Genomic DNA, 26,927 nt, shown 5'->3' with positions numbered 1-26,927 from the left:
CTGGGTAGGTAGTTTATTTGCAAGTAGTGCTCGGTTTCTAACTGTGTTTGAGGAAAGAGTGAAGGGCTAAGCTTGTTTTCATACAGGTTGTAAGTTGTCTGTGTTTTGGTTATATATGTTGTTTCCCTTTGCCTCTATTTGTATGCAACTTTTGCATGCTTTAAATGCACGCCTTGCAGCGGGTGGCTCTTAGAGGCGTCGGTGAGGACTGGTCTGCGTGAAAATACTGGCTGAGGAGTCAGGTGTGCTGGACAAGCAGTGGTGCCCCTTGGGAAGAAAGGTATGAATAGGGTTGCAGTCTGACAAGAGATCAGTCTCCCAGGCAGTGGCCATGCAGATACATCCTGAGCCCCTAAGAAAACTGCCCAGGGAGAAACCGAATCGTGGAATCTTCTGAGGTGTCACTAGGGTATCTCATCTGGCCTGAACTGTTAAGAATTTATCTTAATTTAGCCTTCATAATTGAGTTTATTTCTATATCAGCACTGCGGAAGGGTTCATTTCAGTAGTGGGTGAAGTTTGATGCTGAAAATGGAAAAAGATTACACAAGTCAATTGCTGCTGCTTTGTAGGACACAGCGAACAAGGTCACACAAAGAAATTTAAGGCGATCCGTTAAGACTCAGAAGCATTTTTAACACCTTATCATCTGCTTGTATTAGAAAGTAAGTAACAATTCCCTGTCCTCAGTAAGGGTTTATTTTTTTTTTTCCCAGAGGAAAGTAAAACAAATACCAGAAAGTGTTTTAGGTTATTTCCCAAGATTCAGTTACCTGGTTCCGGAAGATGAGAAGTAAATGCTGCATGCCTGATAATTTCAAAAGAGAGGGTGGGAAGGGGGAAAGTCTTGAATTCTAGGATAACGCTGAAGGTAGAGGTGATCATCTCTCATACGATACGTGAGCATACTATATACCATATATGTACCATATATGATCATATTAATGATTCTGTGTCTTAGGACCGTGCTTCTTTCAAACGTTTGCATCGGGAGAGCATCACTCTGTAGTTGAGACTGGGTGCTGTAAGGAGGTGAGGGTGCAGCAGTTGCAGGGTTTAGGTTGCTCCAGGAAAGGCTCAGCGCGGAGCGGACCTGCAGCTCTCCGAACCCTGCTTGTCTGAGGGTGATTGGAGCTGTCACATCGGGTCTGGATAAAAACGATCTCGTTCTGTGGGGACGCACATAAAAATCTGGCTAGAGGCAAGTAATGGCATGCGGAACCCCTGGTGCTGCGTGTGCACCCGCTGTGGGGAGACCTCCCCGGAGCCCTGAGCGGGCCGGGCCGGTTCCGAGAGCAGCGGAGCCCGCCGGGCCGGGCCGGTTCCGAGAGCAGCAGAGCCCATCGGGCCGGGCCGGGCCGGTGCCGGGAGCAGCGGAGCCCATCGGGCCGGGCCGGGCCGGTGCCGGGAGCAGCGGAGCCCGCCGGGCCGGGCCGGTGCCGGGAGCAGCGGAGCCCATCGGGCCGGGCCGGTGCCGGGAGCAGCGGAGCCCATCGGGCCGGGCCGGTGCCGGGAGCAGCGGAGCCCATCGGGCCGGGCCGGGCCGGTGCCGGGAGCAGCGGAGCCCATCGGGCCGGGCCGGTGCCGGGAGCAGCGGAGCCCATCGGGCCGGGCCGGTGCCGGGAGCAGCGGAGCCCATCGGGCAGGGCCGGTGCCGGGAGCAGCGGAGCCCATCGGGCCGGGCCGGTGCCGGGAGCAGCGGAGCCCATCGGGCCGGGCCGGTGCCGGGAGCAGCGGAGCCCATCGGGCCGGGCAGGGCCGGTGCCGGGAGCAGCGGAGCCCATCGGGCCGGGCCGGTGCCGGGAGCAGCGGAGCCCATCGGGCCGGGCCGGTGCCGGGAGCAGCGGAGCCCGCCGGGCCGGGCCGGTGCCGGGAGCAGCGGAGCCCGCCGGGCCGGGCAGGGGCGCGCCCGCGCGCGGAGGAGTGGGGGAAGGGAGGAGCTGACCTCTGCGAACACCCAGGGTTTGCCAGCCTTACTCAGCCTTAGCTGAGTAAGAGATGGGAATGGTTCCATCGGCAGCCGGAGTCCGAAGGGATCTCTGCCCCCGTGTCGAGTGAAAGCCCTGCTCGCCTCTCGCACCGCCTGCCGCACCCGGTGCCGTGCCTGTCATCGCCAGGCTCCGCTCCTGTGGGACAGCGGGAATGCTCTGAAATGGTGGATTGTGTGTCCACGTGGGAATGTGACCCACCTGGGATCACTTGCCAGTAGTGATTGGGGTTTTCTTCACCAGGAGAAAAGCGAGGTCTGAGTCTGTTTTTTGGTGTTCATGAATAGGTTTTCTTAGTCAAGCCACTTGTTATTAATCTCTCAATCAGATATTGAGACTTTATTTAAGGTATGAAAGCTTACAGATGTTCTCTGTGGAAGTAAATGATTTTTTCATTCTTATTCTCTAATTAGAGTAATTCAGCCTTCTTTACTGACGTGGGTGCCATCCAGCATGACAGGTAAATGGTAAGGAATGAAAAGTACTGTGAGGTTACAGGGACTGACATGCCGTACCACTGTAGTTGTTGACTAGTAGCACAATGAAGTCAGTAGTCCAAGTGTCAGTGTTGTGCATTCACGCCTGCACTGTTGTGAGCCCCTTACAGCAGAGGTTTGACCAAGGCTTCCATGGCTCTTTAAACTGTGTTCTATGTTCTGTGAGATAGCTTCATGAAAGTGCATTACAATTGTCTCTCCCCTGGGCTGCACAGAGAGTACAGGCAGTCTACCCTTTATGACACGAGGGCTTCATTAAAAAAATTAAAGCAAAACAAAAATTAATGCATTTGAATCTGTGAAATCATGGCTGTGGTAGTCCTTTGCTGATCTACAGGGTTAATTTCCCAACTATTCCATACATATTTATTGCTTTTTTGGATTGAGGAGGAGAATTAGAGCCTTGCTCGATCCTGATGATGTGATCTGTTTGTAAAACTGTTTCAGTGTTCTGGCTGAACACAGCCTGTCTCTCTTTAGTCATATGTTCAACATTACCAAATGTTTGCTATTGACTTGATAATTTTGCAGCTTGGATGAAAGACCAGAAATTGTGCTACTTATTTTTGTTATTTCTTTTTTGTTGTTATTTTTTGGAAAAGGATTAGGCTGCAAAACTGACTTCTGAAGTGGGTTGAGCTATTTTTGTAGCAGTTCTGTTTTACTTAACTTGTATTATTCAAAATTTTGTGGTTTTTTTTAAACATAACATGCAACCTGTTGAACCTTTCTATCTTGAAAAATGTTAAGTGTGCATTCTCAATAAATAGTCATAGGGAACCAGCAAAAGAGGAATGAAAGATCCAAGCTTTTAAACACTTGATGGCCCTGTGGGAAACCAGAGGCTTATGTTCTCTTTTTGGTTTCTATGTGGGAGAAAGAGACTGAATGGATCCTTGTACTGTGGTTCAGCTTTTTGAGGTAACAGAGCTTTGAGGTAGACTGACTGCAGCTTGGTAAGACTTGCATTTTTTTGGTGTCTGACCTGGAAGCCATGAAGGGGGTTGGTAGCAGCTTTGAAGAAGTGTTGGAAGGAGTCAGGTTTGCTAAGAAGGAAAAAACAGCATTTGAATGGCAGAGCTTCCAAAACTAGGAAGAGAGTGGGAATGGCTGCAATTTGCTCATGTTTATCTTCTGCTGCTGTTGCTAAACAACTGCAGAGCTGCACTTAAAAACACCTATTTATGTAGAATAGCAGGTAAGCAGGTTGTTTTGTACCGAGGCTGTAAATAGACTTTGAATGTCAACGTACCATTTTATGGTAGAGAGTAAGCACCAGAATCCTGGCATTCTTTTCTACTGCTTTGTGTTCCTATTGTCAGCTTTGTTGAATGTGGTACCATCGTTCCTTCTGTCAAGTCTTTGATGAAATTGCAAATCTGGCTTTGTGATTCTCTTTGGAGCCTTGAAAATGGTGGTTCTTGAAAATGCTTCTTGGAACCAAAAGAAGATGGGCTGTGGGAGAGAGATGCAGATTAAAGATGAGCACTTCTGTTTTGGTATAATACTTTAGCTTTTTACCTTCTACTTTGTCTCTCAGTGGCAAATGTATTTTTTTTCAAGGCTCAGATCAAATAACAGAAATGGCAAAATAATTGAACAGTCCTGAGTGGTTTCTGTTTTAGATCTCCCCAGAAGTTCTTGTCTGTTGTTATTTCTGTCCTTAGTCCCATTTAGCAGCCGAGTTCTCTCTGCGTGTGTGTGCCTGCATGGAATTGCATTAGTTCCACTTTGTGGCAGGGTAAAGGCTACAAATCTCATCACAAAGTCTTAACTTGCAGAGCTCTAAGTTTCTACACAACTTTTCTCATTTGTGAAACATGTATTTAAGAATAAAAATGTGTTTGTTAATCTTTACAAGATTAAATATGGCAGCATTTTAATTGAATTCTCCTACGTTTCATGTGAGTGATGGAGATCTTACATGCTTTGATTTTCAAGATTAAAAATCCTACCTTTCATGTTAATTTACTATATTGTCTTCAGTGCAAGTTGGCAAGACTAATGCTTACCCACCCATGAATTTGGACATTGATGCTACATGATTAAATAGAGAGAATTTGTTCATGGGTGTGGATGCAGTAGCAGTTGTTTGGAGTATAAAGATGCTGAAAAGTACTTTTCAGAATTTTCATGTATTATTGATTATTTCATTACCCATTTTGGTTCATAGTCCTGTTTTGTCATTGTTGAGGTTTTTGTTTGCATTTTAAGATCTAGCCCTTAAACATTTGGTTAGATCAGGTTTTCTGTGAGGTAAGTAAGTCTTCCTTGGAATATTTTGATTTGAACTAGTGTAGTGACAGTTTCACAAAGAAATTAAGCCTGTATGTAAGCAAGAGATTGACTCCGATCAGTGCCCCCTCCCCCAAATCCCCAATGATCAATCAATGTTATTCAATAATAGAAACAATAAATAATTAATTAATAAAGCTAATGAGGCACTTCATAGCAGGAGGCTTGTGTGAATAGGACAGTTAGCTCATTGACCTAGGTTGTGCTACTGATTTTCTATTTCAACACTGAGAAAGATATCTGAAAATACTGCATTTTTCCATCAGTTAATCTAAGGTTGACATGAATCGAATAGGCAGGATTTTGTAAAAATTATTTTTTCTCCAAAGTGCTCTCAGCCAGCCACTTAATTACACATACTTTTTTTTCCTTACAGCTCTGAACATTAGCAGGAGAATAACACTGAAACAGAATGTTGCTTGCCTTGTGTCTGAAAAGGTGAAAGCTTTCAGATAGAAATGGCTGATAAGGGTGGGAAGATGCTTCCAGGACAATTTTACATTCAAGTGGAGTACGACTATGAGTATGAAGCCAAGGACAAGAAAATTGTGATCAAGCAAGGGGAGAAATACATCTTGGTGAAAAAGACTAATGATGATTGGTGGCAAGTCAAAAGAGACGAAAATTCCAAACCCTTTTATGTGCCAGCACAATATGTGAAGGAAATACCCCGTAAAGCACTGATGCCACCTGTGAAGCAGGCAAGCATGCTGCCAAATAACGCCTTGAAGTTGACACATGGATTACAGAGATCAACAGAAAATGTGAATAAGTCACCAGAGCTTTCTAGTTTTGGAAAATCTTCTCCAGTTCAAGTGTCTTGCTTAGTTCGAGATGCCAATCAAAATCTGGGACCAAGCAGTAGCCCCTGTCAAACTTTTGGTTTGAGTCTGGACCTTACCCAGAACAATGGAAAGCTTAACAATGAGTTGCAATCTCCCAAGGTTTCCAATCAGTTTAGAACCATTTCCATGGGTCATTTCCCATGCCCTGATTTCTTGGAAATAGAGAAGACCAGCTTTTTGCATGAACAATGTTGTGATTCAGCAGGAGAAGGCTCAGAAAAAATTCACCAAGATTCGGAGTCTGGAGATGAACTCAGTAGTAGTTCCACAGAACAAGTGCAGGTAAGCTAAAAAATGGCCCCCATGTCTGGTTTGTTTTCTTTTCTTATTCCCATGATTGTCTGCTGCTGTTTTGAGACTTATTGCCAGAAAATTCCAGTTGCTTAAATAAAAATTTATTTTCTCAGCATAAAATTGTTACTAAAATTGAAACACTTGATGTGTTTGGTCCCTGCAGAATTACTGTGCTATGGGAACTGATTCCATTTACATTATTCTGTGATTTAAAGTTAAAGAACAGTAGCGTTTCTGTATTAAGATTGGTTTAATATGACACTGGATTTGGGTTATATTTTCTTTCAGAGGAAGGAAGCCTACTGCTGTAACTCCTCACGATTTTTCTTGTTGAAATAGCAGTGGTAGTTAACTGTCAGTTTTCCCTAAATGTGTATAGATAACGGAAGAACTGTATATTAACATCTTAGTGGGTTTAATTGCACTTAAGATTTATATGGAGTTTAATTTCTGGCTTGATAATTTTATTTGTAGGCTGTTTTAATTAGTCAGCCCTGCCAGTTCTGTTTCTCACAACTTTCTTTACTCTGGATTAAAACTCAAAACATGTGAGTTTGTTAATTAGTATGGAAGAATCTCAGGAATGATGTACTCCTACTTCAGGCTAAAACTGAGCATTGACAGCCTTTGTCCTTGGTAAAGCAGTTTCTCTCACTTCTTAATTTTTTTTTTGTAACAGGCATCCCCCACCCCCGTCAAAAGATTAGAACTCTGACTTAATCAGGTCACTTCTGGTACGGCTAACCAAGTTAATTAGTCTGTTGTAATCCAGGTTTGCTCTTAAACCAGTGATGTATGTGTGCATGCACATAATTATATATTTATATATGTGTGTATGTAAATAATTCACCCACCTCACACTTGCCTCCCCCATCTTTCTGTAGGGACATGTTAAATTATTTTAAATTTTGTTAAAAGCTCCCTACTCTTGAACTTAATCTGTAGTGTGAAACTGTTTTTGCTTGGATAAAAACTGATTGTTACAGTAAATCCCACTTGCTAGCATGTGTTCATTGTACCAGAGGATCTCAAATCAAACCTGAAAGTTTTATCATCAGAGAGCTATGAATCAGTACTTTGCTAATAAGAAACAATGAAGACAAAGCTGCTTAGGAACGAGTCAGTATGGGAAGATCTTAAAGATACAAGATTGATTAGGTGAATTACAGAATCTTCAACTATAAGTATATATATTTATTGAAATACTCAGAATCAGTAGCTTTTCAATATCCTACTATATTCTTGGCCTCATTCTTTATACTCAGAGTTTCTATAGTTATGAGACATTATGTCTGTAATATTTGTATATTTTATGTTAGTTTTAACTTCGTGAACCCTCCCCCAAATAATATATAATGAATAGGATTGCTGAATTTTAATTTATTTCTTCAGTGATGTCTTTCTTATGCAGTGTGAGAATCCGTGAGCTTTCTTGCACTTTCTTTACAGCCCTAGCTCAGTGGAGTTGATATGAACCACTTAGAACTTGGCATGATAAAGTGATTACTAGATATTTATTTTAGTAACGTGTGTTGGCATGTTACTGCCATATTAATCAATTGCCAAACAAGTTATGAAAATACCAAGGAATGCTTAGAAAGTGTATCCTACTTCAAATAGTTTACCACATTAAAATTTATATTACATGGTAGGACAGTTCTTTCTTCTGTGTTGACTATAATTTGATGCATTTCCTTCTCTAAAGCAGATGGAATTAAAATTACATGGGTGTCTTTTGTCAATAATAAATATATAGCCTGCAGCTCAGTTTCCACTGGACTTTGTGCTGCTTGATACAGTGACACTTAATCTTTTCACCATTCTCCCCCCTCCCCACTGTACTTTATTCAACGCTACAACTGATTATAAATCAGATTTGTATTTGAGCAGGGCAGCTGTGCATGTATTGTAGACACTGTGTTATGGGAAATATGAAGTGGGGTGAGTTTTCACAGTGTTTAAGAATAACAAATACTAAATATGCTGCATTTTGGCTGTGGAAAGTGCTTGGCAGTATGACGGATGTTACTGAAGAACTTGCCATTATCAGAATCTTGGGCAGCAAGAGTGCAGGTGCTTGCTGTGCCTTGCAGTTTGCCTTATTTTGTAACTTAATCTCATCGAGCGTAATCACAAGCTCTTTAAATACAATGAAAATGTTTGACATTTAGTAGCCGTGGGGATTAAAGCAGTGGTAGAACTGATGTCACTGTTAGCTCAGTCTAGATGTTCAGAGTGCCAGCCTTCTCACTGGAACAGCTTGGCAGTTTTTTTAGAATTCTTTCAATAATGAGCATTGTTTAGTAGAAATCAGCTGTGCAGAAATTAATGGCTCAGAAAGCTGTTTTTATTGCTCTTAGTCTGTAGTGAGAACATCAAGTTCCTGGCTTTCACGCACAAACAGGATTTCACTTCACAAGACTGACTGCTTCTCCCTCTCCTGCCTGCTGTGGAGTTCAGTTTTATGCAGTCTGCATTATAATAAACTCTAAGCTACAGGTGTTTTCTCTTAAATTTGTAGGATTAGAAGGTAGAATTACCTTAATAATACCTTAATGTAAGTAATTTTTTGGTGGGGTTGAGCTGACAGTGTTCAGCTTTAACCTGACCTTCAGTATGTTTTCACTGTCCTTGAGTACAAATATATGAGATAGAGGAATGCTTCTCTTGTGAGATCTTTCTAAGAAATGGTTACATTATTCCCTGAAGATTATCTTCCTCCTCCTTTCCAGTAATGAAGTTCAGGTTCTGCAGCTGTACAGTCTTGAAGTCATGCCTTGCTGTCTGTGAGCATACTGGAAGATCCAGAGCCTCCAAAGCAGTGCGTAAAGGAAGGATTTTTAGCAGATGAAATATGTGAAGGACAGAGAGGTGGCAGTGTGAGCAGAAGTATTTGCTAATGAAGAGGTAGCAAAGGGTCGGCCAAGAGAAAACATCAGGGCTGGATAATGAACATTCTTCACATTTATGCAAAGAAAATTCAACTGTTGGTTGCCGCTCTGGTGGATAAGGCATTGTAAGAATCATGTTTATGGACTTGTAGGTAGGCTGGAGGTAATTAGAGGAGGTAGGGCTTGAGAGGAAACAAGCTTCAATTTAACCAGATTTAAATCTCTGGTGTTGACAGTAACTGCAGGTCAAAGTGGAACTCAATGAAATGGTTTGAGTGAATACACAGCTGAGACAGTGGTGGCACTCAAAGCTGTGAGAATCAATGAAGTTCAATAAAATTTTAGGAAAATGGTGTCAGGTGTGATGTCTTGATCCCAAGGAAAGGGCAAAAATGCTCCTCAAGGAGGCTAAGGATGTGGGGAAGAAGGAAGGTTCTGAAAGAGTGATTCTTTAGCAGATATGGGCAGTACTTGAAAGAAGCAGATGAGATATCTGAGCAGTATGCAGTAGGAGCAGAGAAAAGACTTACATGTTCAGGCAAACAGGCAGGAAAAAAAAAAGCTGAAGCAAAAGAAGACAACATTAAAAGTGGTCTTTAAAAAGCACCCTGAGCAATGCTTGCTTTCCTAACAAGTTTTGAGAGAGAAGGTGTGCAGACAGGGAAAGAGTTGGGTAAGTTCAGAGATCATGTCAAGAATGTTTAGGTGTTATCTTTGAGGATGATACCTTGGAATAAAATCATTACAGACAGAAATTAAAATCTGCTTTTGGCAATGCTAATGCATGATCTATGGGAAATAACTTTGTTTCTGATGCGTGTTACTGCCTCTTTTGTAATAGGAGACAGAATGTATTTAAGAGTAAATACATGGCACTGTCTTAATGTTACTTTTTATGCTTATTAAAAGTTACTTTTAGCAGCAGGTTGGTTTTAATCATTATAAATATAGGCAGTGACCTATTTGCAAAGATTGTTCCGTCTTTCATCCTCTTTAGTAATTGACTATTGCATAAACTGTGAAGCACTAAAGGGGATTACCACTAGGATGGCTGTTTTGCTTTGATTAATTCTGAGTAGTAAAGATCTTAAAGAGCTCTTTCTTTCTTGCCTTTGCAATTTCTGTAGGATTGCAGTAGGCTTTTGGTCAGAAAAACCAAATATTTTGTGTTTCTGTGGATGTCAGAGTGTATCTTCTGGAGATCTTGGCATTCTTGGCTTTGTCATTTAGTTGAAAGACTGGTGGCAAATCATTAGTGTTAGACTGCCTTGCTGGTCAAACATTAAACCTCTGAAATAAATACCTGTCACTGTTTTATGTGGCACAGAAGCAGTTTGCTTCTACGGTAAGAAATTTCATGCTGGTTTTTTAATTTCATTCATTTGTCCAAGAGATGAATAATTTGGCAGTATGAAGGAAGCATGGAAGATTTTTTTCTTAATAAAACTGACCATGTTTGCAGATCCATGGTAATATATATAATGTAATAGTTTGAATTATGTTTTAAGTACCATCCTTTAATCTCTTAACTTCTTAAAAACAGCATTTGTTATTCTAATGATGTTAAATGCTGAAATATGCTCATTATAACAAGGTGAAGAATAAATGACAAGGAACTAAAAGCTTTATAATTTAAGGAGTTTTATAAAGCATAAATTTAATTTATTTTTTCTGTAATTTCAGTAGTTGCTGCTAGAACTTTGTAAACAGCTTGAAATATTTGCTGACTTACATTAATAACTCAGGTTCTGGACAGATAATATTAGGGAATATTTTTCCTGGCTGGTTTTGTATATATGGTTTTTTTTGGTTTTTTTTCTTACACAGTGTCAGTAGGTCTGGATAGTTTCATTTTACAGTGTGCTGTTTGTGATTAGTTCTGTCTCTGTAGTTTTAATATGTTAGTCAGATTGCAGGTAGTTCTCCCTTTCAGTCCAGGTGAGTAATTCTGGATTTAGGTGCCTTAAATTGAGCAGCCCTTGTGTGCCACTACTGCTGCCTACGGCCCATATCCCATGTGCTCCTCTGAACATCCATGTTGCAAATCAGATCAGCCTTCCTTAAAAAAAATAACCAGCAAACACAAATTATCTGTGTGAGGCAGTTGTCAGAGAATCATGACCTGTGAGACAAGTTGGTTTTAGTTGACTGGCTTGTTCCAATACTGGTGTTGGAGTGCTCAGCTGAATAAGCTACAGATCTGCTTGGTACATGCAGTTTGGTGTTGTGGTTTCAGAATTGAAACAAACCCCTAGTGCAGTGTTAAAATTCTGCAAGTGCCAGCACAGTCTGTTGACTCTTGCACCCCTATTTGCCCTAAATTAATGCAGAAAATGATGAAATGAAGCTTTGAAGGCACTGATTTAGATGAATAAACCTTTATCCTGGTAGAATTCCTATCTCAAATGAAGCTCAAGCTGCACTGCTTAAAGAGTAGAAGTCATAATATGGAATGGATTTTTCTGTTTTTGTCTAAAAAAGTGTTATTTCTAGTATGCAATGTGTGAGTTTTGGTGCATGTTGTCCCACCTGCCATTTCTTTTGAGTTTGTGCCAAGTGCCAGCCTCAGCAGGGTGATGACAGAATCTTTAGGAATGGTGGAGTAAATGCTTAAACAGGAAAGCAGCCCTAGGAAAAGGAATAGGTGTTTTGTCTCACTGTTGCCTAAGTTGGAAGCAGCTGGAGATACTGGGAACTTGCTTTTTCTCGTTGACAGTGCTTCTGTCATTTGAAGCAGGGAACCATCAGACACAGAAAAGATTGTAATAGGTAAAACTCTGCTTGAGACTGTTTAGAGAATATTTGATCCTATCTTGTTCTCTCACATGGGTACAACAATGGGTACAAACAATTGCTTTTGCTATGTCTTTACCTGGTTACGATCTAGGCAGTTGTTTAATACTGCAGTGCTTGCCTATAGAACAAAGGTGCTGTTATTCTGTGGAATCCTAAAGAAAGTATCATTTGTTTCACAGCAGTGTGACAAAACATCAGGGAACATATGACTCTAGAATAAAATGCAGAACACTTTTTCCTTTTTTTTTTTAGACAGCTCTCTGGAATAGTAGACATTTGTGCTTAAAAAAAGAGAAAGCAAAATCTGTGCATATCTAGTATCAAACAGCTGATATGTCTCTGACGTGCCTTGCCAGGTAATTTTGATTTAAAAGCCATAGAGACAGATGGGTTTTCCCTTTATGTGGAGTTTGTTCTAAAGCTAAGGGCAATATTTTGGACAAAACAGTCTTTCAGGATAGTAAGAACTGAGGATTTTCAAATGACTTCTGTGATCGTGAGTAACTGGACAACATGCTGTTAGAACACTTGTATCAATTTTGAATTTAGTCTATCTTGAAAGGACTTCTGACCTAGTTCTTGGGAAAGACAGTAGATTATAGTTCTGTTCTAGTAGATATGAAAGTGCTGGGTTAGTGCAGAGAAGCATTCAAGCAATCATAGAGAATGTCAGTAGTAGAAAATGGTGCAAAAGGAAAATGCAGAATGCAGATTTCATGGTGTTCCTGTATTCTAAATAACGTGCAGTTGCCAGCCTCTCTCATCTTGAAAAGGAGGTAATAGTGCTGAAAACAGTGTAGAAGAGGTGAAAAACACAAGCAGAAACATGGAACAGTTCTGTGAAGGCTTTGCAAAAATCTTACATGAGTGTGGGTGCATGTTTAGTGTTGCAGAGGACTCCTGACTTCTAGGCTGTTTATTGCTGAAATGTCCGAGGGATTGTTGAGAAGTAGAGTGCAACCTTAATTTTGGTATATTTTCCCCCCATCTTCTGATATTTTGTCCTGTCTTTGTAAATGCTTTTGACAGAGATTTGGAGCTTGTGTACAGTGATGCTGTGAAGATTAGCATAGGTGTTTAGAGTCTGTATTTTAATTCATTCTAGTTTTCCATCTGATAAGTTTTGTAAATGAAAGCTAGAAGTTGAGGAGCTGTCTGAATGAATTTAGGTTATTGCTTATGTTGAGTTTTGATGTTAAATTATCTGGCTTCACCTTCTGCTTATAATCAAAATCATGATTAGAAACTTGGACTCCTATTTTAAATCTGAAATTACATATTACATTTTGAATTTAAATTGCATAGTTTTAACTATTCCCTTTTAAAATGATTTACCTAAGGCTTCTGGACGATCTTCAGATCACCTAGTTAAATTAAGTAACTTCCCTGTATTTTGTTTAAATGCAATGCTGAAGAGCAGAGTATTATGTCTGTTTTCTGCTGGCATATAGTTTACACGGTTGCCATCTTTAGCTTTTGTGGATTGTTGTTCAGCTGAATCACTTTGCTGCTCTAGTCACCACCTGGCTCTACAAATATTTATTTCCAGTGCTGCAGGGAGGTGGTGGTGCTGGCCTAGGCAGCATTGTGACGAGTGTGTCAATAGCCTGTAAGTAACTCCTTTATGGCAGTCACAGTCTAGTGCAAAGTCAGCAGATCTGAAGGAGCTGAGGACACACTTGCCTTTTTACTGTCACTGATGTGATGGGACTCAAGCAACAAGTGTACTTATGCAATACTGTAATAAAATGGTATGTCTGATAAAAACAAAAATACAGTTAACAAACTTTCTGGACTCTCAACTGGTTGTTCAACATGTCTAGTAACATTGCATGCACATTCATTTTCTAGAGAGCTTGAAAGATCACTGGGATATGGTTTTTGGAAATAATTCATGGTACAACAGAAATGTTCCCATGTTGCACACAATTATTGTCTTTTAAGTATTTAGAAGAAGCTTTATCCTGCAATAAAGTGTCGTAGCAGAGGTTGTTGAGTAACTTTGATTTGACTGCTTTTCCTGTTGAAATTGAATAAAGGTGCTTCATTCCTGCCCCCAGCCCTGAAGCTTTATCAACATGCTTGGCATTATCCATATTAATTCTTCGTTATCTGCATCCAACTGGAAAAGCTAATAGATGTTTGTCATGCATAACTGCATTGTGCTGTAGGCACAGGGGACTATGTATGTGTGGGTATATGTGTATATACTGATGTTCTCTGTATATATGAGATACAATATAAAACGGGCAGGTGTTCTATTGATAGCACTTTGATCTTGATTAGCACCTCATATAGTGGGACTACTAACTTTAAGCTTCCTCCCAACTTCATGAGATGTACTCATCAGTACTGTCTTTTTTCTGACATCCAGGTAGGTCCATTTGTCCTGGCTGTGGCTTTGTTTCGTTCATCCCTCCCGGGTGCTGCACTCTAACTTGTAATGGCATTTTCATGCTTCCCCGAGGCTCTTTGCTTTTCCTGCTGTAGCATGTGTTACTCTATGGTGCTGATGCCCACGAGCTATGCCAGAGGACTGCAGTGCTTGCTCTCCGGAGAGCTTTTCACAGCCAGGCTCTGTGGCTGCCTTGCCTTAGGCAGGGAGCAGGAGCTCGAGCGGAGGCAGCGTGGTCCTGCCAGGGGCCCGGTGGTCGCAGGGCACTGACCCTCTGACCCTCTGCTCATCTCTCATCCTCTTGCCGAGCTCATCTGCTCGCTTGTGCCCGTGGCAGCTCCTCATCAGTCACCCACTGCAGCCTGCTCAGGAAAAGCTACAGCCTTCAGCTTCACTGCCTTTCATTCTCCTTGCCTTTGCCAGCCTGAAGGGTCATGCTTATGTGACTGCCTGAGGAGACGCACAGGGTGAAGGAAGTGAAACTTGAGATAGTTTTTCTTTTTATTCTTCCGTGCTTCAGTCTCAGAGACCTGTCTCAGTGTTTCACAAGGTTGTGATCCACCAAGGTGTAAATTTTACTTTTAAATTTTGTTTACTTTTCAGTTAATTATATATGTAAAAACTGTATTGCATCCATTCTTGCTTTTTGCTCGTTCATAAATTGCTACTGTATCAGTTGAGCAAAACTTAGGTATGTACTTGGGCTTGTGGGGTTTTTTTTTCCTTTTATGGAAAACCAGAAAAATCCAAATCCTAAGTGCTGTCCTAAAAATCTAGCTCTCAACTCTCGTATTCTTGTTTTGTAAATCTTCAAATCAGCAGATTGTGTCCAAAGGTTTGATGATTCCCTGTACAGCATTTGTGATGACTGTAAAACAGCTCTTTGCAGCTGCTGCAGGTCTTTGGTGTGCTGTTTATTAAAACAATTGAAGTGAACATTGTGCTAAGATGGTACCACACTGACAAATTCTTTCTTTGCAATAAATTTTCTGAGGAAAGTAGCTTGAGGGGCTGTTATTTAAATTCTGTACCCATAGATGGGCTCAGGAATTCTGTGTGCTTATCCTTCTCTCACATCATTATTGTCTGTCCATAAACTGCTGCTTTGCTTCTCGGAGTATCATGGTGAGTTGAACCCTGAGCCAGCCTTCTTTGTTGTCCTTGGTATAGTTGGATCTGCTTGAGTGCAGCCTCAGAATTATAAAGTAAATAAAATTCCACAAATACTGAGTCTTTTTATATCTTCTTAACTGCCTGGAACAAAAATTGCTGGTTTAATATTCATTGAAGTAAAGAGGTAGTTGCAGATTTACTTTAACATTTTCACATAGAAACACAAAATTCAATGACAAAGGTATACTTCTTTTTCTAGATGCTGATTTACAGAAATAGCTGTTATTGAAAATGAAAGACATTCTTGGTAGTGTAAGGAAAATAAAGGGGAAGAAAAACTACAGAAATGCATGGCTGAATGTTTCAGGCGTTCTGTCCTTATACTGGGTGCCAACAAACTGTCTACAAGTAGAGAGAAACAGACTAAGAAATACAGTCAAAGAACAAATACTTCTATTTTCAGTAGTTGTAGAAAGAAAAAAAAGATTCAACCTGGTTGAGATTCCCATGAGAATTTTATTGTTATCCTTAATTCCGCTGTAAGCAGTATATGTAGTCTGTTGCTTTGAGAAAAGTCTGTACAATCGTGTACTTGGCTTGAGCATTTTAAAAAATCCCACGGAAGTGATCTTAAAAAATCTCTGACTTCTTTAAGTTAGGCACAATGAATTGGATACATATCTAAAAATGTTCCTCCTGCTATTCAGTATACTTTTGCAAAGCAGAATCCCAGTGTTAAAACTGGAGTGATCATAGCCTGTTCTAGTTCAGTTAAAAGTTTAAAATTAAAAATATCTTAAAAGCATCATAGCATAATTATTTACAGACTTCTTTTTGTGTGGTTTTAAACAGCTACTGAGGGAAATATTCCTGCTCTGCTCCAAGTTTGAAACAGCTCATATAAATATATAAATATGCTAAGTGATAGCACTTATTTTGCTCATCCTATTATGTCTTTAAGGCAAAATTTTAAACTGAAGTCTTGGCCTAATGTTCTCTGTATGTTTTCTCTGGCATGCAGACTTAGCTTTCTACTTTATCCTTCATTACCAGAAAGAAATCTTATATGTGATGTAATAGGAGGTGTTCTTTGTTCTAAGTCATTAAAATACATGAGATTGAGGGGGTTCAAGCAGCCCTAACAAAACTTCGGAGTTTTGCTTGTGTGCTTTAGCACGTACTTTGTCTTGAGAATAGTGTCTTGGGAATTTAGAAGGCCTTGTGACATTTTGTCTTAATTCTTTATATCTCTCTCTGCTCCAGTATAAGTGACAGATGCCAATATATGTGGGATTTTAATGGTTTATTTAGAAGCTTCAACATGCAAACTAAATAGCTGAGTACTTATGTATACTGGAGGTGACAATATGTAAAGAGCCTGTTAAGAGCCCAACTTAGCATGGGAATTTAATTTTAAAATACTTCTCTAGTGGAACTGTGAACTTCATTTCCATAAGTGCCAAAATCAGAGCTATTTTTCCTGGTCAGATGAGTTTTAAACACAAAACACTTGCAGAGCATAGGAAAATCCAGAAATAGATTCATTATAATGTTAAGTATTTTTCCCATCTATTGCTTTTTGCCTTAAGGTTTGTTTGCTTCAGGCAGGCTGGTGAATGTCCCATTCCAGTATACTGGGAGACAGGATTCCAAAGAAATGCGGTGTCCTAAAATATCAAAGACTCATTTGAAAATGGAATTTGAATCTCTAAGTCCTTACACAGTGACTTTGTCTTGCACCTTGTAAAAAAGTCTTGCTGTCTGTCATAGAACCCACTAATTATATTCAGTGTTACACAGTAAACATGTGAGAGGATACTGGATCTGAATACAGATTTAATAAAGGGTAATCTAATACAGGGACTAGTGGGTTTTAAAGACAGGAGAGTCTAATGTGTTGACCACTGTTTGAAATCTGCCAGGTGAAAATGAATTTTGATTTTTAAAATAATGAAATTTTAGATTATCTATTTTAAAAATAAGATAAATGAGGAAGTTGGGAGCATGATGTCTTAATTTTAATTTAACCATTTAAAAGATTACTTGTTAGCTGAAATTGTTGAAATATGTTAAAAAGTTTGAATTGTGTGGGGAAGATGGTTTTTGTATAATCTCTAAGTTTCAGCCTTTATTGAGGGAAGGTTTATATGGCGAAAGAAGCCTATGAAAAGCCATCAAAACCATATCAAACAGCCTCTTGGTCTGAATCTTCTTCACGTTGAAGGATCTTCTCATGTTGATGTATTATGCTAAGAATATCAATAAAGGCATGATTTACATCAAGTGATTTTTAGAAAAATTGATACTTGTATGTTCTTGCAGCTGCTAGATGCATTTTGTCACGGTGGGCCAGCCAGTCTGGCTCAAAGCTTTGTACTGCCTTGGCAAAAGGGGGCATAAAACTTCTGTTTCTGCTCAAAATAGGTGAATCTATATGCTAAAATGGAAAGTATGTGTTCTTAGCAGAGTATAGCAGTTCACCATCTCCCTGCATCCCTCTGAGGGGATTTATGGCTGCCAGGCTCATCTTGAGGCTTCACTAGAGGTTTTGTTATTATTGCTGTACTGTTGCTGTGCCAGATTGTTTGCCTGTCCTCTAATCCCCCATTTTAGTGGCAATCTCAAATGCACAGCTCTAGCTCCCAGTAAGTGTTATTTAGGAGATACAGCTAATCACCCTCCCTACTCATTACTGCTCTTGTGAAGACAAAAGCATTTGGAGTAATGTTAGCCTAAAGCCTATTCAGGCACTTAAATTTTCCCAATAAGCTTTATATCTTTAATATGGCTGTTGTACTAGATGTGGCTGAACAGCAAAATCTTAACAGTCAGCGGACAGAATAAGCTCTGACACTGCCAGCAGTTGCAGAAGGCTCTCTGGGCAGTGCACTGATCAGCTATCAGCACTATTTCTACTATATTTCAGCACTATATCCTGGGACTTGGGACCCACAGCTCCTACAATGCCTGCAGTTGCATAATTCACCTTTTTGTACTAACTCAATGGAAATCTTGCTGGAAAACGACATAGTTTTTGGCAAAGTATTTGTGTATCCAGTAATTCTAAATGCATTAATTATTAATAAATTTTTCTCTTGGAGACTCCCAGGAAGTTCATCTTCCATTCCACCCGTGTTTTCTGGAGATGAACACCAGCTTTCTGTCAGCTTGCAAGAGCAGCTTCATGTACTGACCATTACTATGTACTCAAGCATACATACATGTCCTTTAAAGCAGTTTTTTCCCCTGACAGCTTGGCAGATAGTGCTGCCATACTTTATTATACTTGTAGTTTCAATGAGAATGTTCTCTAAAGGCTGCTGGCTCCAGCTGATCCACTGAGTGCTGAGCATGGAATTATAATTCAGCAGCACGGGGGAGGGCTGTGCTCGCTGTGGCGGGCACAGGGCACCGCTTACTGCCTGTTGCTTAATCAGCATGAAACTATTAGCAAATTCTTGCCATCTCAGCTATAATGTACTGCTAATAGGTTTGCTTTATTGCATAGGACAGTCAAAAAAGCCTGGAATGTTTTAGTAGTTTTAAGTAAGCATAACATTCTTCTTAATGAAGTTTGACAGCGTTTTCAGAACTCCCTCACACTGTATAACAAGAATACCATTACACATGCCTGTGTACTAAGTGCTGGTAATTTATTTGTGTGTATTTTCTAACACAACTCTTCCTATATGAAAGCTTTTACATTAGAATTTAAAATTATTTTACAAATGAGATTCCAGGCAACAAAAGCATCTGTATATTATTAGTCCATTTAAACATGCTGTCTAAATTTAGTCATGGTTTTACAGTTGTTAGAAGACTTTGTAAATCCAACTTCAGTGGAAAAAAAAGTCACAGAAATTATTTGGGGTTTTTAAAATTAATTTAGATTAAGTCTCACCCCCTGGTATTTTGGAACATGCTTTGCAATCTGGAGCACGCAGTACACAGGGGAATGTGTGTGCTAGTGTGGTCTTTTTCATTTGGATCATCAGGGGTAAGTTTCAGAGAGGGTTAGTGCCAGATAACTGAATCTGATTGTTTCTTTCCCGTCCCTGTCTTTTGTTCAGGGGCAGGGTTTTTTTTGGTTTTTTTTAGTGCAGTTTAATAATTCCTTCATTTTAGTGATAAATTGGAATCAATCTCTGATACCTGGGGATGATTTTCAATTTTTCTTATCAGCAGTGAAAAATGATGTTGCACTGCAGAAGGAATTCAATTATGTCAGTTTATTTTACTTCTAGTAAGTTGTGAATTTGTCTTAAAATCATGGGGGGAAGTGAGAAGGGCCACTGTGTTTTCCCCAGTGTTGTAGGTAACAGACAGCCCAGGCAGTCTGCATGATGGGCAGGGATGTGACAAAGAACTCTGCTTCCTATTTTTATTGCAGGGTCTGGTTTACTTACAGCTGCTCTTACTCATTTCTCTTACTTCTGAGAGTCTTATCTCGTTCCTGGAGCCCAGAATTGAGGAAAGGTTTTTATGGTCTTAATCCAGCAGTGCTGCTCGTGGTCAGAATGGCTCTACTTTGAATGCAGTGCTATCCCTGGGAAGACCAGATGCAAGCTTTATGAGCAGCGCATCTTTAGCAGACCCTGTCTGGATTGGTGTAACTGTGACTGCAAGCTTTGGGAGATGGAGACTACTTCAAATATCAAAATACTTGACCCCCTTCCCACACACACCTCCTCCTCCTTTCTGGCAGGCTATACCACTTTGTTTCAGCTCTTCATAAGAGGTCTTTCATCCTCAAACTTTGTTTGAGAAGGACCTGCAAACAGGCAGGGGGATTTTTGTTAAACATTTAATTACAGTAGATGTTCATACTTGTCTGAGTGAATGAAATCCATGCAGAAACTAGAGTAAGACTTTGTGTGTGTGTGTGTCCTGTTACTTACACAGTTGGCATCTACAGCAAACACAGCATTTTTTGTTGAATAGGTGGTACCAAGCGTTTTAATTGCTCAGCAGCCCATATAGAACTTAAGGGACCATTGGAACATGTTGTGATCCTGTTTTGCAACACATACCAATGGACATCATGCAATAATCTGTATGAAACATGTAACTGGCTTGTTTAAGGACTATCGATGAAAGAGGAGAGATACTCAGATTTAGTTTTGGCGGGTGGATAGTTGTGCTGAGCTTCTGCAGGAATTGTTGATGTGCCCATTCATTATTATTCTTTGATTACTGTGGTATCCACTCTTTCTCTCCCCGCCTTTTAAAGTAAGCTTCTAGACTGTGTGACACACTGCCTCAGTGCCTTCACCAATTGCCTTATGTGAGCTAGAATAGACATGCTGTAGGCACTATGCATTGATGCTATTTTGTGGTTCTTTCTTGGTTACTGTAGCATACAATCAACGGAATATTTTTTTATCCTCTTGGCCATGTAGAAGGTATATTTGCAGTGTGAAAATTACAATTGCTTCTGAACAGATGAATATTGGATTTTAGATTGCACTGCATTTACTCAGAAGCATAAAGAAGTTAAGCAAAAGCCCCAAACCCCAGTTCATTTAGTTTGCATGACCTCTATTTCGTATTACAAAATGCAGCTTGTTTCATCATTTGCTTATTTGCAACTTCTCAGGGAAGAAAAATGACTTTAAGTTTCCTGTTAGTGCTGCAGCTGTGAAAGCGAACCAGGGGAAAGGGCCACAGGTCCCAGTAAAACTACTCTTAATTAAACATTTGTGGTTTGCCAGCTCATAACATTTTGGGGTTGTTCTTGCAAATCATACCCAGGAATTGATTTAACAGCTGCAGTTCTGAGGATGGTGAAGTTGATAATTCACAGTCAGGGGAGAAGTACAGTGGAAGCACAAGTATTGCCACTTGTTGATGCATGTCAAGATATTGTCTTGGGTGACTTAAATTCTATGCTGGAAACTTTCTTAGTGTAGAGATGATTTTACTTTGATCATATCTGGACATGGAAGTAGGCTTGTCCATTGTTGAACTTGCTTGTTCAAAAAAAAAAACATATTAATCCCACAAAGTACAGCACTGTGTATATTTTCTTGACTGATTTGTTTTGCATCTTACTGTGTTTTGGGGTTAACCACCTCAGTGAACTGAAAATGGGTGTATGTCCCTATTTTTTTTTTTTTTCTGAAATCTGAAAAGCTTGATTGTCCATAACTCATCCCTTAGATTTGTGGGAATGTCTGAAATAGGAAGCATGTCTAGACCCAGTGGTAGCCTCTTGTTTTATCCTTGCCAATTTTGCTACAGGTTGAAGAAAATTGTCCTTAAATTTTTCTTTTTGGGAAAAGTGTGCAGGGGGAGAGGAGAGAAAATTTCCTCTTTCCTTACTGGTGTGATCTTAATACACTTAGGGGTTTTAACTTATTTGGAGTATTGAGATACCCTGGTGGTTTGCAGAGGAGAGGAGAATATTGCATTTTTCCTTGCTTAAATTGATTTAAAATATTCTGAACGTTCCTGACCCAGGTATTTTACTAAGAATTAATATTAGTAATATCTTTTAATTTTTGTGTGAGGAAAATGTTTTATTTTATACTCCATATGTAAAGTATTGAACATGTTAAATTTAATGTTAAAGCAGTTTTTCTCAAAATGCTGACATAAACCATGTTCTTCAGAATTCAATTTTTTCATTCCACGTGCAGGACTGAAGCTAATAAATAGAATATTTTTCTCTTTACAATCTTATCTTTCTTCCTACTGCTGAGCTCTGTACTCTGAGGTGACAGGAAGAGCTGTCATCTTAGTCATCTTAAAAATATTTATTATTCTCTGCCTGAGCTACTTGGGGTATTTATTTCCTTCTTTGATGGCATGAGGTCTTGTCTGCTTCAGATTTTTAATGCTCTGATCACCATGGTACTGTATTGCTCTTTCTTATAGGCTGTTGTTTTTTCTTAAGAAAAAACAAGGACTTAACAATAAACCAGCTTCTTACTATATACTTTTAATAGCTTCTTCATTTGTTTCAAACTTCAGATGTGAATGTGCTGCTTTTCAGGATGAGGGTTACAGATTTGTAATGTAGCCTTGTTTACAAAGCCTTGTGTAAGGAAAATAGAGAACAACCCACTTGTGGTTCCTTCTCACTGCATAGGGATAAGAAGCAAGAGTACCAAAAGTGCTGTTGAAGGTTGTGGACTAAACTACACTCAAGCTTTCAAGGAAAGTTCCCTATTTTCCTGATCGGGCTGTTGCAAAATTTATTTCCTTGTTTGCTCCATAGTAAGTAACTTTTTTTCCTCCCTTTTTTTTTTTTTAATCTGTCCCTGGGAGAAATAGACAGTTCTTTACTTACTATTGTTTCTGTAATTGATTATGTTGTAGATAATTCCTTCTCTCAGCCACCTTTGGAATTTAATTAGGCAACTAAACCTCCTTAAGAGCTAACAGAGAGGTTCTGAAGGAGAAGGCCCTGCTCTCCTGTCACCTTAGTCAGACACTTCAGAGATGTCTCTGGCTGACCTTGCAGTGACCTGCTGACACCTAAGGAGTCTAAATATGGGAGGGCTTTTTATTTGTTTGTGAGTTTTTTGTTTATTTATTTTTTGAAGTCTCAATGGGGTTAATTTATTGCCATTCTGTTTTTTCCATCCCTTTGCTGCAGGATCACATCAGTATCAGGGGTGCAGGGGACAAGGGAGATGGGGTTGCTCCCTTTGATAGCCAGTGGGCCAGTAGACCAGCATAGCTAGATCTTAATAATGTATCATTAATCTTTGATTTTCTGAAACAAATAAATTGGTGTTTTTTGTTTTCCAAATTTTGAGTTGTTGCCCGAGTCCATTGAACTATGTGCTTTATTGATTTGATTACATGAATTGAATTAGCAAAAGCATTTTATACTTTATATATACTTCTGTATAAACAGAACTGTCAGTGTGGCTTCTGCCTTTCTGCACAAAGGAAATTCTTCACTTGTGTGCATGGGTAGTTAGGGTAAATAATTTAAAGTTACTTTGTCAAGTTACTTTCCTCTTGGCTTCCCTTTCTGCTAAGATTAGCAAACCAGTTTTTTCAAAAGGAAAAAGTGAGGAAAAAGTTGTTTTGGTTTTTCTTAATAGTAGATATTCTGATGTTTTAGAAAAGATAGCTCTTAAAAATTTGCCTGAAGTTAGAAATATGGACTTTGTGTGTACAGATTTAAGAACATGCTGAGATTTTTATTTCCCTAATCCAAGTTCATTTTGTATTAGAGTATGAATATGTTACGTGATTAACAGATTTTATCATAATTTTTCTAGACTTTGGATGTATAATTTGTGTTTTGGCTTGTAAAGGTATAGAGCATGACAGTATGTAAAATGTGGGTTCTTCAAATCATATATTTGGAAATTGTTTAGCCAATCATGATTCCTAAAACATGTTTTTTCAGGTGTTCCTGTTTATAAATTGAGCACTCTTGAAACTTGTTTCCCAAGATTTTAATACACTGTTTGTGGAAGTCAATGTGAATAGCTACAACTACATCAGCTGTTTCTGAAGTTTATTACCAAGTGGGCAGTTTAATCAAGGAAATTGCCCTCTGGAGTTTTGGGGCACATGAAAGGTGTAGTAGCTTGTGAAGGTAATTGCAGGTAATAAACTCAGGGAATGCTTGGAGAGGCAGATGTGGATGGTAACTGGGTAAAAAGTGACTGGAGCCTACCAGTTACACAACAGAATGTATCTCTCATTAATTAGAATGTATCTCTCATTAATTAGAATGTATTACTGCTAATGTATTAGTAAGGCAAACCAACAGATGCCATTATAGTATCTGATTAGATGCTTTGCTTCCTAGGCCAGTTAACTGTGTTCTTCATTGGGGTTTGCCACCTTAATTAATCCCATAAGATATTTCTAGTATCCCAGTAAGTGTGTTCCTACATCAGCTTTGCTCATACTGTTTGAATACTGGTGATGTTCTGCAGCTGCATACATTATTAAAAACTTCTAAGTGTTGCAGTTCATAAGCTCAAGAAGATATTTTGAAATTGTTCTAACACCTAACAAAGAAATACTACCATAACAAAGGCTTGCTGGATTTGCTGCCACAAGCAACATTTGGTGAAGCAGAGTTTCACACGAGTGAAATCTGCTTTTGCAGCAGAGTAAGAGGACAGCAGCTGTAAACTGAGTGGGAGTTCTGCATTTTCTTTTCAAGTGTTTGGAACGAAATACCCTTTCTAACAGAACACATATTTGATGACTGATCTGTTTTAGAACTATTTCTTGCAAATTGTTATTTTGTCTATTATCTTTAAGAATCCTCAACTATCTGTTGTGAAAGTGAACCACTATAATACACATATAGAGTTTAAAAACTATTAATTGCTCTGGGTTTTTCCTTCTCTTTCTCTTCTTCCTCTTCTTTCTGGGTTTTTCTTTCTCATTCCTTCTCTTTAATAGGAGAATATTACAGTTTTTGCTCTACTGAATGATGGTGTTTTGGTAACTTGTGTGGTAGTATTTAGACTTCATTCTGTTTATTAAAGTGGTTCTCAAGCTATCTTTCAGGTTTTTGAGCTTGCTCAATACTACAACTTCAGTAACTTGGGAATTTTATCAGAGGTGGTGTTTACTTTCCCATCTGCACTTTTCATGGGTTCCTGGCTTTACAGTGCTTTGTGTAAGCACTGGACCCTCAAAAGTACACTTAAAAGCTATGGGATCTGTACTTTTGAAAATGTAATGTGTAGAAAAAATTGCCATTCAGTTTGAAGTGACTGTAATGGAAACTTTTCCATGACTTTTAGGCTGAGTTCAAATAATACCATTCTACACTATTCTCATAATAATAGTAGGAACTAACTTCTTAGACGTGCTGTGTTTCTGTAATGGGTACAACATAGAAGTGTTCCATGAAGATCTTAATAATCTGCCTTTAAGAACACTTTCACCTCTATGAGGCAAATGAGATGTACAGCTACACATTAAACCAGTTAAAACTGTAAATGTTCTGGTAAATGAGGAGTCTCCACTACTTCTGAAACTTAGAGATTATTCTGCTGTAAGTTCTAAACCAACTGAACAGCTTGTGTGCTCTTGTGATACTTGCCATCTGAAAAGCAGTACCTATTACAGGATAATTTTCCATTGGAGAAAACAAGCTAGGCTTTTCTTGTGTTTTCTTAGTGTACTGTTTCAGTTTTTATAGACTACATCCTTGAGAGACGTCACAAATGATTCCCAACAGCTTTATTATTCACAAATCTGCATTCAGACGTGTACTGCAGACTTCAAAGAGCTCAAGAATTGACAGCAATTGAACTACAATGCAGAAAAAAATAAAATTAACTTCCCTAAAAGTGGAGGAAAAATAAATGTGTAAACCTCCTGTATGGCGTATCCAGGTTGTTCAATATGTGAACTAAATTTCTGAATTAGGTTACAGATAACTTCATTATGTGTGTTGAAATATCAGCATTTGATCTGGTGAACAGGGAGAAAAAGGAGTGGAGGAAATTCACTGTCTGACTTTCAAACATTGTCAAATTTGGCCTCTCTTTCCTAACTGGGGTAAGCTTGCTGTGTAAGCATGTATGACGTAAAGTGTTTCATATGGTATTGAAATTTTCTGCTATAGGAAAAGCAGCTTTGTCTATATTCTTGGACAAAAGCTTTTTTATGGAAGGGAGAAGCTAGATTGTGCAAGTGGCAAAGTACAAGTACGATCAACACTGTCATCTTTGTGCATGTTTGACAAAGGATCCCATTGTAAGATCTTATTTCCGTTTTTTAAAATATTTGACATCACTGTTGCAGTCCTTCAGTATACTTTCTTTTATTGCTATAAAACTTCCTACATTTATATGTAATAGTTTGCTCATGCAGCGAGCGGCTGGAGGAATCTGAATGGGAAATTTGCAGAGTATGCAGGGGAAAAATGGTTTTCCATCAATTTTCTTTGATTGGTCACTTGTGATGGATGATCTGGGAATGGTCTCAGTACTCCAAGACCCAGCCAAGTGCTCTCCTGTCACAGGCTGTGTCCTGCTGCTGCAGCCAGTTTCCATTCCTGTTCCTGAGTTCTTGTGAATGTGGCAGAAGCAGCCACCTTTAGCTTTCTGTACTGCAGGATTTTACAATACAGTTAAATAAACCATTATCTTGATGAATATGAAAATAATTTAAGTAGTTTCTTTTGGGCTATGAAGGGAAGGGAATGTATTTAGTTTGAGGGGCTTTTTGCTATGCACCTAGATATTGGTAGATTTAAGTAGCATGAGATAAAGATTTATATTTTCGTCAACTGTGGGATTTTTTTTTTGTTTTTGTTTTTTGTTTTTTTGTATTATGAGAGAGCTAAAACAGAAGGGAACTTAGATGGCTGAAATAACACAAGCACTTTCTGGTAACCCCAGTATCCTATGTACTAAGGCTCTGTTTCATAATCTGGTTTCATTAAGCAAAATATTAGTAGAAGTATAAATAATTCATTGTGTGCAACTATTGCCAGTAATAGAAAGAAGTAATATATCAGCCTGTAGTTCAGTGTAAGCAAAATACAAAATTTCCAGAATTATAAAATTAGCAAAGGTGAATCATACTTAATTTAACTGTTTCTAGTCCAATTGAAAGTTGCTGACTAGCCATTAAAAATTACTTTAACTCTATCTGCTTAATTTTTAAATGGGACACTTTTTAACTCTTGCGTGGCCTTTATTAGGCAGATACATCTGAATTATTTGTATGGGATGATTTAATTTCTGTATTGCTTTGCAATGTCATATTTTTTTCCTTACCACTTTATAATGGCAGATCAACTGAACACAAGTACTTCAGTGCACTTAAATAATACTTGCATTACTATAATTTGTCTGAAATTTAAAATCAGC

The 26,927-nt window shown here is 39.1% G+C and overlaps 1 protein-coding gene across 15 annotated transcripts in view; it reads left to right on the top strand.

The window, feature by feature from the left end:
• The window catches only part of ARHGAP12 (Rho GTPase activating protein 12), an 82,802-nt gene that overhangs the window by 7,600 nt on the left and 48,275 nt on the right, over positions 1–26,927 (top strand). For 11 of the 15 annotated variants that reach the window (XR_015772019.1, XM_088052085.1, XM_014248625.2 and 8 more), the window contains exon 2: positions 5,157–5,907. Coding sequence is in view for 14 of the 15 variants with exons in the window: in XM_088052085.1 (XP_087908211.1) it covers positions 5,239–5,907 (669 nt within the window). In the remaining variant the exon portion in view is untranslated. Of the gene's footprint in view, positions 1–195; positions 281–643; positions 666–3,965; positions 3,985–5,156; positions 5,908–26,927 lie in introns of those variants that run through there. The other 4 variants (XM_014248616.2, XM_088052081.1, XM_014248617.2 and 1 more) reach the window with 4 other exon arrangements.

The sequence above is a fragment of the Pseudopodoces humilis genome, chromosome 1, assembly GCF_049639895.1.
Source record: "Pseudopodoces humilis isolate 2021_Gansu_Grassland_sample_001 chromosome 1, ASM4963989v1, whole genome shotgun sequence".
In the NCBI taxonomy this organism is placed as follows: Eukaryota; Metazoa; Chordata; class Aves; order Passeriformes; family Paridae; genus Pseudopodoces; species Pseudopodoces humilis.
Note: the sequence above shows the minus strand (reverse complement) of the source record. Positions and strands in the feature narration are given on the sequence as shown.